At 41.0% G+C, this 18873-nt stretch overlaps 1 protein-coding gene across 1 annotated transcript; it reads right to left on the bottom strand.

Annotated features, from left to right (window-relative positions):
• Positions 1 to 2443: 2443 nt before the first annotated feature.
• LOC112214706 (aminoacylase-1-like) lies at positions 2444 to 18543 on the bottom strand. The gene is made up of 15 exons (XM_024373662.2): positions 18314 to 18543; positions 17768 to 17903; positions 13645 to 13709; positions 13442 to 13546; positions 13151 to 13245; positions 12519 to 12595; positions 12119 to 12208; positions 10366 to 10422; positions 8544 to 8617; positions 8094 to 8143; positions 7860 to 8004; positions 5174 to 5242; positions 4837 to 4916; positions 4700 to 4760; positions 2444 to 3829 (listed from the first exon to the last, which is right to left on the bottom strand). The coding sequence occupies exons 2-15, from the start codon at positions 17892 to 17894 to the stop codon at positions 3665 to 3667; spliced, it is 1260 nt and encodes a 419-aa protein (XP_024229430.1). The 5' UTR covers positions 17895 to 17903; positions 18314 to 18543; the 3' UTR covers positions 2444 to 3664.
• Positions 18544 to 18873: the final 330 nt, after the last annotated feature.

The following is an 18873-nucleotide window of genomic DNA, read 5'->3' as shown; positions in this document are numbered from 1 at the left end:
AGCTAGACTTCAAAACGCATTGTCACTTAATTTAATCCACAAACACAAAACATATACATGTATTTATTATGCTTTCAAGATTTATTAACAATAAAAATGATTTATTTTTTATTTTAAAAAATTAAACATCTAAAATGTGATTTACTATGCCTATATATATTTTCATGTGCTAAACCTAGTGATGTAGAGATTAAAAGGAAACTTGATATGCATGAAGGAAATTTAGGCAATGCAGTTTGTCTACTGTACTTCCTCCTACTTATTCTGGCTATTGGATAGCCTAATAGCCTATATCCTACTGATATCATGCGAACCCACTGATGCGCCACTGTATAAGAGCTCGAGCTTCTTGGATAAATCGCTGTGCGTGGGAGACTTGCCAATGTAGCCTATACCGACTGGACAAAACGTCAATTCAATCCTTTCTATTATACCGTCTCTTCAAGCTTGAAAAACCCTAACAGTACATTGCTTACTTGAGCAATGGCCTTGTGCCAGTTAATGAATTTAACAGGTCCCTCTTTGCGCCTCGGCCCCTAGTGTTCCTTCGTGAAATATAGACCGAAGAACTCAGCTCTCCGCTGGTAAACTGACCTTCTTTCTAAAGGTTACATGAGATTGCTGCTTCAAAGCAGCTTGTTGAGTTCTGGCTGGCTGGCTTGTGCCCCATGTGAGGGACCTCACCCGCAGGCAGGGAGGCAATGCCAGCAGGTGTAAGATGAATTCGTATGCATGCTCTCCACATATTGATTAATGCAATCAAAGTTAAGGGGGAACTCCACTTTTCCCCCCCATTAGTCCACAGTTGATACAGTGCCAAAATGTCTTGCACTTCAGCATTCAAGTTTGGAAGATATTGGACATTCAAGACGCAAAGTCACACCGGCCACATCATCAAGATGATGAAAATGCTCTCCTGAATAAAGGGGAGTCAAAGACAGAGTCATGTGAGATTGATGTCAGTACGCCTTTGAAAATTGGGTACACAAATACGGTGTTATTTGTTCAATTCATTAAATCTTTGGTCCCCAAAAGGCAATTTGTGTGCAACATAAAAAGACACATCAAAACACACATAAAACCACATATGCAAGTATAGGACAAACGCAAGCATGATACGATAAGAAGTTGAAAAATGCCCATTGTTGTGCAAAAGGTGGAGTTGCAGGATATTTAGGCAGGCCAAGACATATTGAGGAAGTTGTAATTGAAGACATCTACTGAAAATCCCAGCTCTCGCTTACTAAGCAGACGGACAATGTGGTAGCATCTTTTCCTGTTTCTCCAATCGCCAGGCAGGCGTGAGGGGGCGGTGGGGTGCTAGAGGTTACAGCTTTGAGGACTCTCCCTGACAGCCCTGCAGGCTTTAATCCTGTTGCCACATCCTGGGGATAGCTGTCTAATTACTGACCCACCACTACCTCCACTCTTCTCTTCCTGCTGATCCCCCCTAGGAGGGCACTACTCTGTTAATTGGAATGGCTCTCTAAAGGGAATTGAACAGTAGTTCAACACTTCATGTGTCCGTCTGTGTGTGTGTAGCCAATTCCGAGTTATAATAGCCCTACATTAATAAGTACTTTGGTTTTGTGCACTGACACAAGGAACATTGTCAAGTCGGACGGACCGTGAACACATAGCGTAATACCAGCCAGACCTTAACATGACCGGGGGTCATGGGAAGGTTAACTCAGTCTCAACGTTAAATCACACAAGTATCATGCGGTTCCACTACAGCATAGAGGACACGTCTCAATGACAACCCTGCGGTCTCATACTAGGTTAATTGGGAGCAGAAAACAACCTTTTCTCAGTCAGTCAAGCATCTTCGTCCTCTAGCCTCAAACTCTTTGGCATATGCCAAGTCGTTTACTGGATTGACATTTGTATTTTATTTTTTTACCCAAACCAAAATATAATTAACATGACCTTAGAATACAAAAAGGCAGAAGTGGATAGTTGAGCACTCACGGGGGCACTGGGAAGCACTATAAATAGAAATTCAAACCAACTTATATTATTCTAAAGACTGTTGTAGCTTCTACTGAAAAAAAAGAAGAAATGTAACTCAATGAGGATCATAAACATTTCAAAATCTTCCCCATTACTGTTATTGTGAGTCTATGAGTAGTGGCCATGTTGTTTCCGTTGGTTCATACCTGAGATATGTTTATGGTGCTGACGGCCTCCACGTGTCTACAACACAATTACTCCTCAGTTCCTATGCTTCATTTATTCTGTTTACTAAAATATATCTTATGCTCATGTTGTAAGATATTTCTGTCTTAGTGTTTTGAGCTGTGTGGTGTGCATGATACCAACTCGGTTTTTATTTTATTTGTAAGAACAGATTTAGCTACACTGCTCTTCCCTATCTGCAGTCCCTGGGCAGAAAATATGAACACTCAATAACCTGTAAAAATCACATATAACAACACAACAGTTTAATAAAGTGATATCTTTACTCAAATCAGCTCTAGCAAATAGCAGGCACAAATTAATTTTCAAAAAAAATAAATAATAATTATACAAATCTGTGGTTTCAAGTAGTTGATGAAATATGTGAAATACGTCAACATGGCATTACTTCAGTCTTGCTTGTGTGGTTGGGGGCTAATCAGTAAGGTTATGGAGTAAATAATAAAAGTAGCTTAGCAATCACATTACAATAGGACTGGAAGATACCAAGTCGAACAGACGATATCCTTAATCTAATGGATGGATTTAACCTTTAAATATTTTTGTAATACTCATTAAACTATTTTAATAACAGAACATTTTGCCCAATTGGGTTCTGTGTTACATTTCCATTAAAGCTCAATTTCACTAACTGTGAAACCAAGTTGGTTCTGTGTTTTAATCAAATGGTTATAACTGTTATAAAAGTTGTTCAAAGAGCAAAATGGCAGATAAACTTGATTAACTGAGGGGATAGTTGATGCTAGGTTTAAGTGGATAAGTAGTATTATGGAGGAACAGCTGAAGTTATGCTGTGCAAAGTTTGGATGAAGCCGCATTTTAATTACAAACTTCAAAAAGAGGGTCATCTGATATAACCGTGTTGCTTTTCTTTAATACAATCTTTGATCATCATTTAAGATTAGAATACATGGTTTAGAATAGTGAATGATCACACCCTTCGTCAAGACCGCTTACACTGACGCATGAAACACATTCTCTTAAGTACAATGTTGTTACAAGGCTGTTACAATGTGTAATGCAATGGTATAATGTTGTCCTGAGTTGCTATGTACGGTCTGAAAATAAAATAGATGTTATCCATACAAAAAGGCATAGTGACAAAATGTAAAGTGGTAAATTTGACTATTTTAAATTATATCTGTATGAAGTAATCTCATCTCATTCTTTGGCGCTGCCTTCTGGATTATTCAAAACCATCTGGATTATTCAACATTTGTTTATCTGTGAGAGGTGTCAGAGCAGACTTACACGTGCCAAGGGGAGGTTCAGAGACAAAGGATGTGAAGTAGCCAAGCTATTGACCTTTGACTTCTAAACTAGCAGTTCAACTGGTTTGGTTTCGGGACCCACATTTAACTGGGTTGCCTCAGTCTTCACCCAATATTCGAGTGACAAAAAAATAAAATAATCTTCACCAAAATGTAATCAAATTTGCATCACCCACCAGTTAAGAATGGCTGCTCTAGGTGTCGCAAGGCAGAGCGGGCACATTTGCTAATGCTGGCACTAGGTTCTCGTACACCTGAATGCCTTTGAGGAAGACCTGCTCGTTCAGATATTCGTTGTGGTCGTGCAGCAGGATGGGTGTCCGGTTCATTGGGGAGAAGCCGATGGCAGGGAGGCCCACCTACAGCGGGACAAACAGGATTTTGAGATATCCTACTTTTTGTAAAGAAAGCATTGCCACTAATATCCGACACACTGACAATGACCTAACAGCAGAAACACATTTTTTGCCTCAATGAATAAATCAGCATTAAATAACTTTGAAAACGTAATTTTACCCAGTAAGGGCCCTCGCTCTACCATTTTACCAAATATTGTATCAATCTCAAGAGGGGTGATTTTAAAGGGAGAACTGCATTTAGCTCATTCAAAGCACTGCGGTTTGTCTCTACGGAGATTTCTAGCTTGTGGCATTTATGATGCATTTCTTCTCCTAATGATCAAGTAAAATGAACAACACATATGGACATAGCTTTGAAGTGCAAGCTTCTACAAAAACAAAACATGTTTTGTCCTGAGGTCATAAACGCATTAAAAAAACATGCAGTTCTAAGTGTTTGAAAGTAAGATGTTGTTATGGTGTACTAGGGTTGGGTGGTATCCCCGATTTTCATACCGTTTCTGTACCATACCAAGGTATACAGTATTACCAGAAGTGCACACAAGGGGCATTATTAAAATAATACAATACATTTTTTTTTAAATGCACAAAACAATTCAGGCAACAGGGATCTTTATCTAGGAGGGGACTGCTGTAACCAAGAAGCTCGATTTTGACATCTAGCCAGTCAAATGCATAGCTGGAGCCCTGAGCTGGATAGAATTGATTTGACTCATCTTAGAATTCTTAGTTATAAGCAGTGGCATAGCCCCCGGGATGACAAAGAACAGTATTGAAAATCATACCGTCGGTATTTCCAAATCACACAGTATATCGGCCAATCCTATGGTTTACACACTACATTACCCATGGGCCACTGCTCTAACTCACCGCTCTGATGAAGCGACTGTCCGTGGCTGCAGGGAAGATCTCCTTTTCCAAAGTCATGTTCCTGAGGCGAGAGAAATTCAGATGAAGCTCGCCTTTACTGAGTGTGTGAGAGTTTGGGTGTTAGTGTGTATCCTCACATGGCTTTGCAGGTTGTACTGAAGGTTTTCCACCAGGGGTCGCTATCATCTGTGGATGTCAAATTCTGGTTCATGTGTTTCTGTGGAGGACAGAACATCTTACAACTGGGTCATTTTTATTCATTTACACCGTAGCAAAACACTTAACAAAACAAGCGTTTCTTATTGGAAAGTTCAGGGAGTCCCTCCCTGTTTGGGTCCGTTTACTTCAATTTTGTATCTACTGAATATGACCGAAATCAGAACACATTAAAGCATACTCTACTGATATGTGATCAGTTGTCTCCATGCCCATATACAAGTGTGTGTATGGAGAAATGCATTTTATTGTACAGACCTGAGCAAACTCATACGTGATGCCCTCTCCTGCCTCCTTACACCACTTCTTAATCTGCTCCTCGAACTCCTAACAATGGAATAAAATATTTGAAATGGTGAAGACACAGAGTAATCGTTTTTGGATAATTTCTTTTAGGCCTATTTTAACAATTGAACAGTTTCTAAATAAAATAAAAATTCCATGTTACATTGTTACACACAAAAGATATACCATGACATTTGAAATGCTTAATTTAAATTAAACAAAACTTAATGTAGTGTTTATTTACAGCGCATTTACTCTCTCCCTCCATGGGCCTTTTCTACACTTGGCTACTGCGGATTCAGACGTCACGTGGCTTTGATAGAACATAGCGCATTTACAGTAGCACAATGTAAGTAGCCTAACGTTCTGAGGATGCACAAAGTGATTGTTTTGTTTAGACCTCCAGTCAGCCCTGGCAATGGTATGCCATTTTCCCCACTTCAAATACCGATTAGCCTAGTACCAATGGAGGGTCCACAAGACCTGATACAGATCAATGCAACACTCACCAGAAAACGTTTTGGGAAACAACTCATTTTCAGGGTAAGTTGATAGAGGCAGGTTGATTTGTTGCTAAAAGTTGCTAAATGACGTTGTGATGTCATTGCGTGATAACGTAAAACTGCGTCATTAAGTAGAATACACAATAACGTTACTCAAATTGACTGGCCATCTCAGGGAAAAAAAATATTTGACATTTGTTCAGGTACAGACTCGCTCTTTTCTGTACTTCTGGCTGTACAATTTTGATTGAGACATGTTGATTGATGTTGTTATTTCTGTTCAAGATCAAACATTCGTGACCAACTATATTCATTGGGTTTGGCTCGTCGAACCCGTACTACTGCTGCAGTCAGCCAACAATGATTTGCAATTTGCTGAAATTGCTGCTGTTGACGTCACTCACTATGCACTTTTGCAGCCAGGCACGTGTTTTGTGACAGTGTATGATAGAGAAAATCTTTGTGTCATTTAGAGGGAAAATGCATGCATTTTAGCATTTGAGTCACTTTTCAAAACTTGCTAAAAGTTTCAAATACACTTTCAAAAAGTTGCTAAATTTGTTGCTAGGTGCTGTTTGAAAAAAAAATTGTTGCCAGGGCAGTCTGAAAAGTTGCTAAATCTAGCAACAAAATTGCTAAATTGGCATCACTAGATGGGGAGCATCAGACTTTCACTGTGTTGCTGTTAGCCTAGGCTACTGTTAGTCAAAGATGACCGATGTAGCAACAACCGTTGCGATTGTGGAATTTTGCTTCATTCTGATTGGTCAAGAGAGTAGAGCAATTTTTATTTTTAGAATTGTCTTTTTTAATCAGGATATTATTCGAATAGTGAAATAGGTGGAGTCTGTACTATACTGAACAAAAATATAACCGCAACATGTAACAATATCAAAGATTTTACTGAGTTACAGTTTATATAAGGAAATCAGTCAATTTAAATCAATTCATTAGGCCCTAATCTATGGATTTCACATGACTGGGCAGGGGCGCAGCCATGGGTGGCTTGGGAGTCAGGCCCACCCACTGAGGAGCCAGGGCCAGCCAATCAGAATGATGTTGTATAACAGAAAGAAATACTCCTCAGTTTCATCAGCCACCCGGGTGGCTGGTCTCAGACAATCCCGCAGGTGAAGAAGCCGGATGTGGAGGTCTTGGGCTGGCTTTGTTACACGTGGTCTGTGGTTGTGAGGCCGGTTGGACATACTGACAAAGTTCTCTAAAACAACATTGGAGGCGGCTTATGGTAGAGAAATGGACATTCAATTCTTGCAACAGCTCTGGTGGACATTCCTGAAATCAGGATGCCAAGGATGCCAACTGCTCCCTCAACTTGAGGCATCTGCAGCATTGTGTTGTGTGACAAAACTGCACATTTTAGAGTGTCCTATTGTCTCCAGCACAAGGTGCACCCGTGTAATGATCATTCTGTTTAATCAGCTTCTTGATACGCTATACGTGTCAGGTGGATTGCTTATCTTGGCAAAGGAGAAATGCTCACTAACAGGGATGTTTTTTTTTAACTAGGCAAGTCAGTTAAGAACAAATTCTTATTTTCAATGACGGCCTAGGAACAGTGGGTTAACTGCCTTGTTCAGGGGAAGAACGACAGATTTGTACCTTGTCAGCTCGGGGATTTCGAGCTAACAGGGATGTAAACAAATTTATGCACAACATTTGTGAGAAATAAGCTTTTTGTGCATATCGAACATTTCAGGGATCTTTTAGTTGAAACATGAAACCAACACTTTACATGTTGCGTTTACATTTTTGTTCAATAAGTGTTTTCATTAGTTAATTACATTTTTGCAAAAAAGGTAAGAATATGGGTGAAGTGGGCAAAAATGTCCAGTGTTTTTCAGGATCAGACCCAATTCTCATTTGAAACAGTTGTGTTTAATAGGCTAAACTACACATTATGTTAACATCTGACTCCAATTTGTAGTCTATGACATTTAAGAGTTAGATATGATAATTTATGAAGCAGTAGTTTGGATGAAGTGAACTACTTTTTGTGTAGCTTATCTTCTCCCAGTGTGAAGTGGTTGGTAGCTTGGTAAACTATATAATCAGAAGAGCTTCCACAACATTTATCATTTAAAATGTCCCTCCCTAACACACAAGGCACACACATAGACAAAGGCACACACACACACCTGCAAATTGACCGTGGGTGGTATTCTCAAGTCAAAACTGACGTCCATCTCGGCAGGGATGACGTTGTAGGCCACGCCTCCTTTCACCATGGTCATGTTGACAGTGGTGACGTCACCAAGAGTGAAACACTCGCTGGTGTTCAACCTGCCACATACACACACAAAACACATTCCTGTTAAGTAGTTATGGCTCCCTCTAGTGACTGAACTCATCCCTCCTCCTGCCTTACTGACCTGTGTTTCTCCTTCTCCCTGAAGTCCAGGAAGGAGTTAATAATACTGCGCTGTGAGAAGGGAGACAAAAGCAAAAGCAGGTGAGGTCATTGACATCATCGTCCTCCAAGTGATCAGAATCAGCACCCTTTTCTGCGGTCTTTGGCCAAGTGAACTATAGTGTGTGTGGGGACAAGGGCTGTGTCCAAAATGGTGACCTACATTTTAGTAATTTAGCAGACGCTTTTATCCAAAGTGACTTACAAACGCAATTAGAGTTAAGCACATTGCTCAAGGGCACATTTACAGATTTTTCACCTAAACAGCTCTGGGATTCAAACCAGCAACCTTTCGGTTACCGGCCCAAAGCTCTTAACCGCTAGGCTACTATTGACCAAGGCCCACAGGAAAAAAAGGTGCTATTTGTGACACACTCAAAGTCCCTCTAGCTGTGAATAAAGGAAGTCTTACCAGTTTCTCTGCAGCAGTGTTCTCCACAAACCTGGAGCCGTGGCCAGGACTGCCTGGGCAGTGGACCGTTATCCCTGAGGGGAAGCAGACACACAGGCTCTTTCAAAAAAAAAAAAAAAAAAAAAAGTCACATCCCCTCACCTCGTCTCTTTCTCAGAACACATTGGTGGAAAAGGTCTGACTTCTCCGATCCATTTGAGACGGCAGACTGGTCTCAGACTAGACTTAACACAGGAAATGGAAATCTGGGACACTCAAATGAATATGGTTACATTCAACCTAACGTGGATAAGAGCATCATTGGCGGCTGCTGTGGGGAGGACGGCTCATAATATAATGGCCAGGAATGGAGTAAATGGAATGGCAAACACGTGTTTGATACCATTTCACTTATTACCGTCCTGCCATTACCACGAGCCCATTCTCCCCAATTAACTTGCCACCAACATCCTGTGAAGAGCATCTGCTAAATGACTAAAATGATAAAGCAGCAATCAGCAGTTGAAACAATAACAAAACTCCTCCCTGGCACTTAATTTTTAAGTCCAAAACAGGATGTAGCTACTGCATATTCCCCTTTTAAAAGGCAAAAATGAAATTAGAGTGGTTGGTAAAAAGGCAAAGGTCTAGCAACCCAATGGTTGCGTGTTCAAAACGCATCACGGACAACTTTAGCATTTTAGCTATTTTAACTATATACATTGCATCTACTTAGCATGTTAGCTAACCCTTCCCCTAACCACTAACTTAACACTAACCTAGCTAGCGTTAGACAACAAATTGGAATTCGTAACATTTTGTATGAATTGCAAGTTGTAACATATTATACAAATTGTAATTACTAACACATCATACAAAATGGATGATGGACATCCACAAATAAATACACTGAACAAAATGATAAACGTAACATGTAAAAGTGTTAGTCCCATGTTTCATGAGCTGGGGGAAAAAAAACATTTAACCTTTGCCAAGATAATCCATCCACTTGACAGGTGTGGCATATGAAGAAGCAGATTAAACAGCATGAAGAAAAACACAGGGGCACCTTGTGCTGGGGACAATAAAAGGCCACTAAAATGAGAATTTGAGGGAGAATGCAATTGGCAAGCTGACTGCAGGAATGTCCACCAGAGCTAATGCCAGAGAATTAAATGTTAATTTCTCTACCATAAGCTGCCTCCAACATTGTTTTAGAGAATTTGGTAGTACATCCAACCGGTTTCACAACCACAAACCACGTGTAACCACACCAGCCCAGGACCTCCACATCCGGCTTATTCTCCTGCGGGATCGTCTAAGGGGGGTGGGGGGAGTGTTGAGTATTTCTGTCTGTAATAAAGCCCTTTTGTGGGGAGAAAAGAAAACTCACTGATTGGCTGGAGCTGGCTCAACAGCCTGGCATACACCCTCCCAGGCCCACCCATGGCTGCCCCCTGCCCAGTCATGTGAAATCTATAGATTAGTGCCAAATTAATTCATTTTAAATTGACAGATTTCCTAATATGAATTGTAACTCAGTAAAATCTTTGAAATTGTTGCATGTTGTGTTTATATTTTTGTTCAGTATACATACCATACGCAACCAACATATCATTGTTTATTTGAGTGTCCCGGATTTTAAAATTTACTACCCCAGAGTCCAGGTTGGAGGAGGAGGCGAGGTGACGGGTATTGAGGAAAGACTAATTGAGATAGACTAAGGCCAGGGTGAGAGGAAGAGACATTTCTTGTGCGTACTGCTGGGTGTGCCTGTGTATTTGATCATTCGTCATTGTTACAGCTAGGGCCAGATTCTCTAATACTCAGGGCTGATACTTACACCAGGGATTCCTCTCGCCATAGAAGACAGTGAAGGCTTCCCCAGGGTTGGCAAGACCTAAAAAAAATGTTTTTTAAATCCAGACATCAGGTGACAGAAGGGAAGTATAGGGACTAAGGAAGTGTTCGTTTCAGTGCTGGATCGTCCCGAGTATATCCCAAGGGGCACCCTATTCCTTACAGTGCATTCAGAAAGTATTCAGGTCCCTTGACTTTCTCCACATTTTGTTACATTACAGCCTTGTTCTAAAATTGATTCAATTGTTGTTTTTTTCTCATTAATCTAAACACAATACCCCATGACGATAAAGCCAAACCTGGTTTAGACATTTTTGCACATACAGTATGACGCTACAAGCTTGGCACAGATCCTCTCCGGCTCTGTCAGGTTGGATGGGGAGCGTCGCTGCACAGCTATTTTCTGGTCTCCCTGAGATGTTCAATCGGGTTCAAGTCCAGGCTCAGGCTGTGTCACTCAAGGACATTGAGACTTGTCCCGAAGCCACTCATGCATTGTCTTGGCTCTGTGCTTAGGGTCGTTGTCCTGTTGGAAGGTGAACCTTCAACCCAGTGTGAGGTCTTGAGCACTCTGGAGCAGGTTTTCATCAAGGATCTCTCTGTACTTTCATTCGTTAATCTTCCCCTCAATTCTAACTAGTTTTCCAGTCCCTGCCGCTGAAAAACATACCCATAGCATGATGCTGCCACCACCATGCTTCACCGTAGGGATGGTGCCAGGTTTACTCAGACTTGACACTTGCCATTCAGGCCAAAGAGTTCAATCTTGGTTTCATCAGACCAGAGAATCTTGTTTCTCATGGTCTGAGTCCTTTAGGTGCCTTTTGGCAAACTCCAAGCGGGTTGTCATGTGCCTTTTACTGAGGAGTGGCTTCCATCTGGCACTCTACCATAAAGGCCTGATTAGTAGAGTGCTGCAGAAATGGTTATCCTTCTGGAAGGTTCTCTCATCTCCACAGAGGAACTCTGGAGCTCTGTCAGAGTGACCATCGGGTTCTTGGTCACCTCCCTGACCAAGGGAATTCTTCCCCAATTGCTCAGTTTGCCCAGGGGGCCAGCTCTAGGAAGAGTCTTGGTGGTTCAGAATTTCTTCCATTTAAGAATGAGGGAGGCCACTGTTCTTGGGGACCTGGAATGCTGCAGACATTTTTTGGTTTCTGTGCCTCGAAACAATCCTGTCGCGGAGCTCTACGGACAATTTCTTCGACCTCATGGCTTGGTTTTTGCTCTGACATGCACTGTCAACTGTGGGACCTAAAATAGACAGGTGTGTGCATTTCCAAATCATATCCAATCATTTGAATTTACCACAGGTGGACTCCAATCAAGTTGTATAGTCATCTGAAGGATGATCAATGGAAACAGGATGCTCCGGAGCTCAATTTAGAGTCTCATAGCAAAGGGTCTGACTACTTACATAAATAAGGTATTTCTGTTTATAAATTTGCAAAGATGATTAAAAACCGGTTTTCGCTTTGTCCAAATGGGGTATTGTCTGTAGATGTAAAACAAATATTTTATCAATTTTAGAATAAGGCTGTAACGTAACAAAATGTGGAAAAAGAGATCTGAATACTTTCCGAATACACTGTATATAGTGCACTAGTTTTCACTAGAGCCCTATGGGGCCTGGCCAAAAGTACTGCACTATAAAGAGAATAGGGTGCCGTTTGGGATGCAGGCCTCGGTTTATAGTTGGGTGTTAAGTGGGACAGTTAGGTTTTTTGTTAATTTACCTTCGTCAAGTGCAAAGCCAATGTTCAATTTCTGAAACTCTGGGAGCTTCACAAACGTCTCCATTCCTTTGTGACCTCCGACCTCCTCATCTAAGATATTCAACGTGTCAAATCCAGAGCAAAGAGTATCTCAAGCAATCACATTTATTTACAGAAGTTGTCAAAAGTGCTTTTAAAATGTTCTATACCCTTGTCAAATGACAGGGGCTGAGTTTCAAATGGCTCCCTATATAGTGGATTACATTTGATCAAGGCCTATAGGGCTCCGGTCAAAAGTAGAGAACTATATAAGGAATAGGGTGCCTTTTGGGTCACACCCATGGAATTACTACATTATTACAGTGTTGTCACAGTATTACATTCTGAGAAGCCAGTCTTAGCCAATGACTGCTCATCCTACCTGGCACAAACATTAGGTGAATGGTGCGCATACACTCCCTTCCCTCTGCTTTAAGTCTTCTGATGGCCTGGATATACCTATGAGAGATGTCGAGCAGTAGCCTTATTGGTTATGAGGCAAACAAAAACTGGGAGATGTGAAGGACACTGGTAACATCGAAATTGGATTACAGTTGCAAAATTCTGGTAACTTTCCTAATCTCCTCCCCCCCATTATGATTATACCGATAACACATGCAAAACAGGTAAAGGGCAGAACACACAGTCCCATACGAAATCAAACCCACTCCAACCCCCCAATCTCTAACAAAGCCCCACCCCAAAACCAGACTTAAAGTAGGCATGATATACAATGAGTAATATAATCAAACAGTAAAAAAAATACAAAACAAAAAGTAGAGTAAAAATAATTTGGCTTGGTTTATGGAGTTGTGAAATTAGCTGGGTCCATGTCTTCTACAAAGGATTGTAAAGGTTGCCAGATATTATAAAATGTAATTGCAGACCCCCTAACAGAGTAGCGTATTTTCTCTAGCTTGCGATGTTGCCTAACTTCCTTTATTTAAATGAGAGTTTTGACCCGTTGTGTTAGGATAAAATATCCCAACAGGGTGGTTATGACATCATACTCACTGTATGGTGACACACTTCATGTCCTGTGTTCCTCGAGCGTAAATGTTGCCCTCTGCATCTTTCACAGCAGCAAACGCATCATACTTCCAGTGTTCCTGGAATGAGACAGATAAGGATGAGTTCCTTTCCCCGTTTCCCCTCGCACTAGTGGTAAAGAAGACAGTGGGGTTCCAGGGGCGTCTGAGAGTTGGAGTGCTAATCGAAGATCAGGTCCCCCCCCTGTCCATGTGAGACTAATCCTAGATCAGTAATACTCTGATATGCTTTACAAATACATGCCCAGGTCTTTACCTGGTAAACAGGCACAACGTCAGTGTGGGAGTTGAGCAGGATGGACTTCAGAGCAGGGTTGGTCCCCTGCCAGGTCATGATAGACACAACTCTACCGGGGCAGACCTACGGACAGGTGTGAGGAGGACAGAGACAGGAGTTGACATGAGGTCTAGTGTGTAAAGAGTTGAATATCAAAAAGACATGTACCTAACCACACAAACCTCAATTTTCTTCATGGGCAGCCCAAGCTCCTCTGCTATTCTATCCAGGAACCTCAGAGCAGCATCTGTAAAGAGATAAACACAACCCAAGGGCTAAGACTGTTACACCAAGACAAGGTTTATAGTAGTCTCATGCAGGAAACCAAAACACATAGGTACAGTAATGAGTAGAATATGTGTTGGTCTGAATGTAACCGGTTTTAAATTAACTTCCACGGTTATAAAACACTCACTCTCTCTCCTGTTTAATAATTACTTCGATTGTGTTTTCCCACCATTAAGACTGACAATCTGTAACCATTACATTTCCAGCTTGAGTTCATTCAAGGGACTCTAAACTCAATATTCTTAGTGGCAAAGACTAGTCACAGACACCGAAATAACATAAGGTTTACTGCTATAACCACGGTTGGGGTGTAACGGATTACAAAAAACTGTAATCTGTTAAATTACCATCAAAAATATTTTCATCAGATTACATATACTTATGAAAAACTACAGAATTACTTCGAGTTCACAAATGAAGTTTGCAAAAAAGATGACAGCTTTTTTCCCTCAATGACTTATAAAATGAACATTGAAAAAAAGCGCAAGTTTAAGTTTGTTTTCCGCCTGAGCGAGTCTGACCACAAATCAGAGACCATGATTGCACACCAAATCCATTTGAAGGATCATGGGAAAAGAGCAGGAATAGGCAACAGTCCAAGCCATGTCTTCCAACGGTGCGACTGCTGTCGACATCCAAAGAACGTACATACAATTTTAATAAACGCTTAGAGGTAAGGACGACAGCAGTGTTGTAGACTATGGGCAATATGGATATCACTTATTGACATCTACAGAGCACAATGATATGAATCAAACTGCTGCCCTCTCATTTAGCTATTTGCACCGTGATTGTTGTGGATGGCTGTTCAAACGTATGTGTACTTTCACCCAATAAATGGTTGATATGAAGAAGTTTAAGGTGCCTATCAATCATTGTTTTTAGAACCAGTGGACAGCCAGTGAAAAATACACTCTTGCAATAGCTGCACAGTGCAGATACCAGCCTATGGAATAAATATATGAGGGTGCCTCCTTTCTAAACTCCTCTGTGGTATTGTGCTCCACATCATTCTGCTTTTATTGGTCAATCCATAGGCTGAAAGGCATCCACATGCTTCTCAGCCAAAACAGTTCGGTGGAGTGCATGCATATGAGGATTACATTTTGTGACGTTTTTGGAGAGCGTTTAGGTTGTTTGGGCACACATTTTTTTCTGGAGGCAAGCCGAAGTTCAGGGACGAAGTCTACGCCCCTTCGTCAATGATTGGTCAACAGTAGGGATTCTTTAAAAAAAATATATAATCGGTTTCGTTTTTGTGCATGTTTTCTGATATAAAAGAACACTACACCAAACATTTTAGTTCAATGTAAAACTGCATGACTAAGATTTCTTTAGTTAGATTAATTCTGACTATTTTGAGGAAGTATACTGGCTAGGGCGTCTAAAAATGGACAAACAGTAGTATTGCCGCTCTTTTCAAATTTTTCAAGCTAATTTCTTTTAAGGGGGAATGTGAGCACACTCGTTCGGTTAGGCACCAGCCGAACTAAAGCATGCTGACGCCTTAACAGACACATTCCCAAAATGTTACACATTGCAGCTAAGGGGAAAGTAATCAGATTACTTTACTGAGCGTGGGTAATCCAAAAGTTACACTACTGATAACAATTTGGGCAACTAGTAACTGTAAAGGATTACATTTAGAACATCTTCTCAACCCTGGCTAGAACATACTCATAGGACATTTAGTACAACTACAACATACTGTGCAGAGAGAAGAGTACAACACTGACAGAGAGAAAAGAAACAAGTCTTCCTGACACACTAGTATTAGTCCCAACAGTGACCTATGGACCCTGGACAAAAGTATGCTATATAGGGAATAGGGTGCCATTTTGATCTCAGCCTAAAGTTAAAGACATGCATAAATTCAAATGTCGTCCACCGAGAAGAAGTGGACCTTACACCATTGTAGGTAATAATTAGCTAATTGCTGGCCTTCATTTAGATTTTTTCTTTTCAGCGTTATATAGTCCAGTGGTAAGGGTTGCAGAATGGATTGTACAGTAGATCAATCATTTATGGTAGCTACAGTGCATTCGTAAAGTATTCACAGCTCACTGCACATAGCCCATCTGTAAATAGCCCATCCAACTACCTCATCCCCATACTGTTATTTATTTTATTTAGCTCCTTTGCACCCCATTATCTCTACTTGCACACTCATCTTCTGCACATCTATCACTCCAGTGTTTAATTGCTATATTGGAATTATTTCGCCACTATAGCCTATTTATTGCCTTACCTCCCTTATCCTACATCATTTGCACACACTGTTTATATACTTTTTCTACTGTATGTTTGTTTATTCCATGTGTAAGTCTGTGTCTTTGTTTGTGTCGCACTGCTTTGCTTTATCTTGGCCAGGTCGCAGTTGTAAATCAGAACTTGTTCTCAACTAGCCTACCTGGTTAAATGGTAAAATAAAATTCAGACCCCTTGGCTTTTTCTACATTGTTATGTTAAAGCCTTATTCTAAAATTGATTGAATAAAAAGTAAATCTACACATAATAACCCATAATGGAAAAGTGAAAACAGGTTTATAGAAATTTAACAAAGTTTAATTAAAATAAAAAAACAGATACCTTATTTACATAAGTATTCAGACCCTTTGCTAGGAGACTGGAAATTGAGCTCAAGTGCATCCCGTTTCCATTGATCATCCTTGAGATATTTATAGAACTTAATTGGAGTCCACCTGTGGTAAATTCAATTGATTGGATATGATTTGGAAAGGCACACACCTGTCTAGATAAGGTCCCTCAGTTGACAGTGCATTTCTGAGCAAAAACCGTGAGGTCGAAGGAATTGTCCGTAGAGCTCTGAGACACAAATCTGGGGAAGCGTACCAACAATTGTCTGCAGCATTGAAGAGCCTCAAGAATATGGTGGCCTCATTCTTAAATGGAAGAAGTTTGGAACCATCAAGACTCTTCCTAGAGCTGGCCGACCAGCCAATCTGAACCATATCTGCAGCACTCCACAACTTCGGTATTTATGGTAGTGGCCAGGCACAAGCCACTCCTCAGTAAAAGGCACGACAGCCCACTTGGAGTTTGCCAAAAGGCACCTAAAGGGCTCTCAGACCATGAGAAACAAGATTATCTGGTCTGATGAAAGATTGAACTCTTTGGCATGAATGCCAAGCATCATATCTAGAGGAAACCTGGCACCATCCCTACGGTGAAGCATGGTGGTGGCAGCATCATGCTGTGGGGATGTTTTTCAGCGGCAGGGACTGGGAGACTAGTCATGATCGAGGGAAAGATGAATGGAGCAAAGCACAGAGATCCTTGAGGAAAACCTGCTCCAGAGCACTCAGGACCTCAGACTGTGGTGAAGGTTCACCTTTCAACAGGACAACATCCGTAAGCACACAGCCAAGACACCGCAGGAGTGGCTTCAGACATTCAGAGAGATGTCCCGAGCGGCCCAGCCAGAGCCCGGACTTGAACCCGATCGAACATCTCTGGAAAAACCTGAAAATAGCTGTGCAGCAACGCTTCCCATCCAACCTGACAGAGCTTGAGAAGGATGGGAGAAACTCCCCAAATACAGGTGTGCTAAGCTTGTAGCATCATACCAAAGAAGACTCTGTTGAAGCACCTTAGGCAGCTGTTACAGCTAAGTACTGAGTAAAGGGTCTGAATACTTATGTAAAATGTGATTTCTGTTTTTAAAAACCTGTTTTTGCTTTGTCATTATGGGATATTGTGTGTCGATTGAGGGGGGGGGAACCATTTAATTTTAGAATAAGGCTGTAATGTAACAAAATGTGGAAAAAGTGAATGGGTCTGAATACCAAATGCACTGTAAATAATGTATGATACTGTGAGGTGGTGGTACACAAAACCTTGTCCACACAGTATGACATTGTCTATGTCCCAAATGGCAACCTATTCCCTACTATATGGTGAGAAGTAGTGCACTCTTGAGTGTCAAATTTGGGATGCGGACATTACCATATAAGATTTACATCCACGGTATAGCTTAAACACAGATCCATAACTTACCATAGTCAGGCTCTGGGTGGACAGTCCTGAGGCGGAGGTACTCTCTAAACAGGTTCACTGAGGGGTCTTCTCCCGATGTGGCCTGGCCTCCACCACAACCACCTGATCCATCCTTATCAGGTAACATAGTAACTGTCTTAAGCAGCGAGAGAGGAAGCAGGCTCAGAGTGATGTAGGCTACAGGTACACATCCGTGTGTGTATCAGTGAGAGCAGCCCATTTGTAGCGATTACTTTTTCAACAAGCCATTTTGCAAATCAACCAATATATTTTAGTGAACTTTAGCATGGGGACATTGTGCATGCTATGCGGAACACAGTGCAGCCACATTCACATGACTAGCAGTGGAAACCTGCTTAGCTGGCTAAATGCCTCCCAAGCCAAGGATTAGCTAGCTAACGTTAGCTAGCTAAACAATACATTAGTTAACTAGCTAACGTTAGCTAGCTAAACAATACATTAGTTAACAAGCTAACAGTAGTGTATTAAGCAAAAACGCCAGCGTATGTAAACGTCACACAGAGTAGGATTTCATGAGACCCTTACCTTGATATATCACGACTGACTACTTCACTGAATGAAAGTTCACTGTCACTGTTTACTTGTAGTGATGGGTCGTTCGCGAACGAGTCGGTTCTAGTTCGTGAACGAGCCGGCTCGCATATCAGAAGAGCCGAATCTATTTATAAAAATATAAACAATTAAGATATGAATAATCTAAATATTTAAATTAATAGAAGTAACTAATTCAAAAAACAAATAAAATAATAATAATATAGGCCTAAATGTTCAAGCGCACACATTCCGTTCTGACTGTCTTGGCAGCTGACTTGTAACATTCAGTACAAGGGATGTGCAATCGATCTCCATCGATTGTTCTCATCGTCGGCATCAGTACCAAAACAGGCTACATGTAGATTTGCTCAAACGTGTATGTTTTGTAAACTAACAATTACTAAATACATAACTGTTTTCTGAAGTCATGTTAAAGGAAATTTAGCACAATAACAGCACAACTCAAATAGAGGACATGATTGTTTAAGCCAATTAACTTTTGAGGCTTTTATTTGTTGTCCAATGAAAAACAAAATCACCTGTTATGTACA

Source organism: Oncorhynchus tshawytscha, linkage group LG02 (genome assembly GCF_018296145.1).
Source record: "Oncorhynchus tshawytscha isolate Ot180627B linkage group LG02, Otsh_v2.0, whole genome shotgun sequence".
Classification (NCBI taxonomy): Eukaryota; Metazoa; Chordata; class Actinopteri; order Salmoniformes; family Salmonidae; genus Oncorhynchus; species Oncorhynchus tshawytscha.
This window is presented reverse-complemented; position numbering and strand designations above follow the sequence as displayed.

Excerpts from the sequence above, each read along its gene's own strand:
- LOC112214706 (XM_024373662.2), bottom strand. The coding sequence starts at position 17,894 with ATGTTACCTGATAAGGATGGATCAGGTGGTTGTGGTGGAGGCCAGGCC. Across the intron at positions 13,547-13,644 it reads TGCCCATGAAGAAAATTGAG|GTCTGCCCCGGTAGAGTTGT; the intron begins GTTTGTGTGGTT and ends ACCTGTCCGTAG. Across the intron at positions 4,761-4,836 it reads AGTACAACCTGCAAAGCCAT|GAACATGACTTTGGAAAAGG; the intron begins GTGAGGATACAC and ends CTCTCGCCTCAG.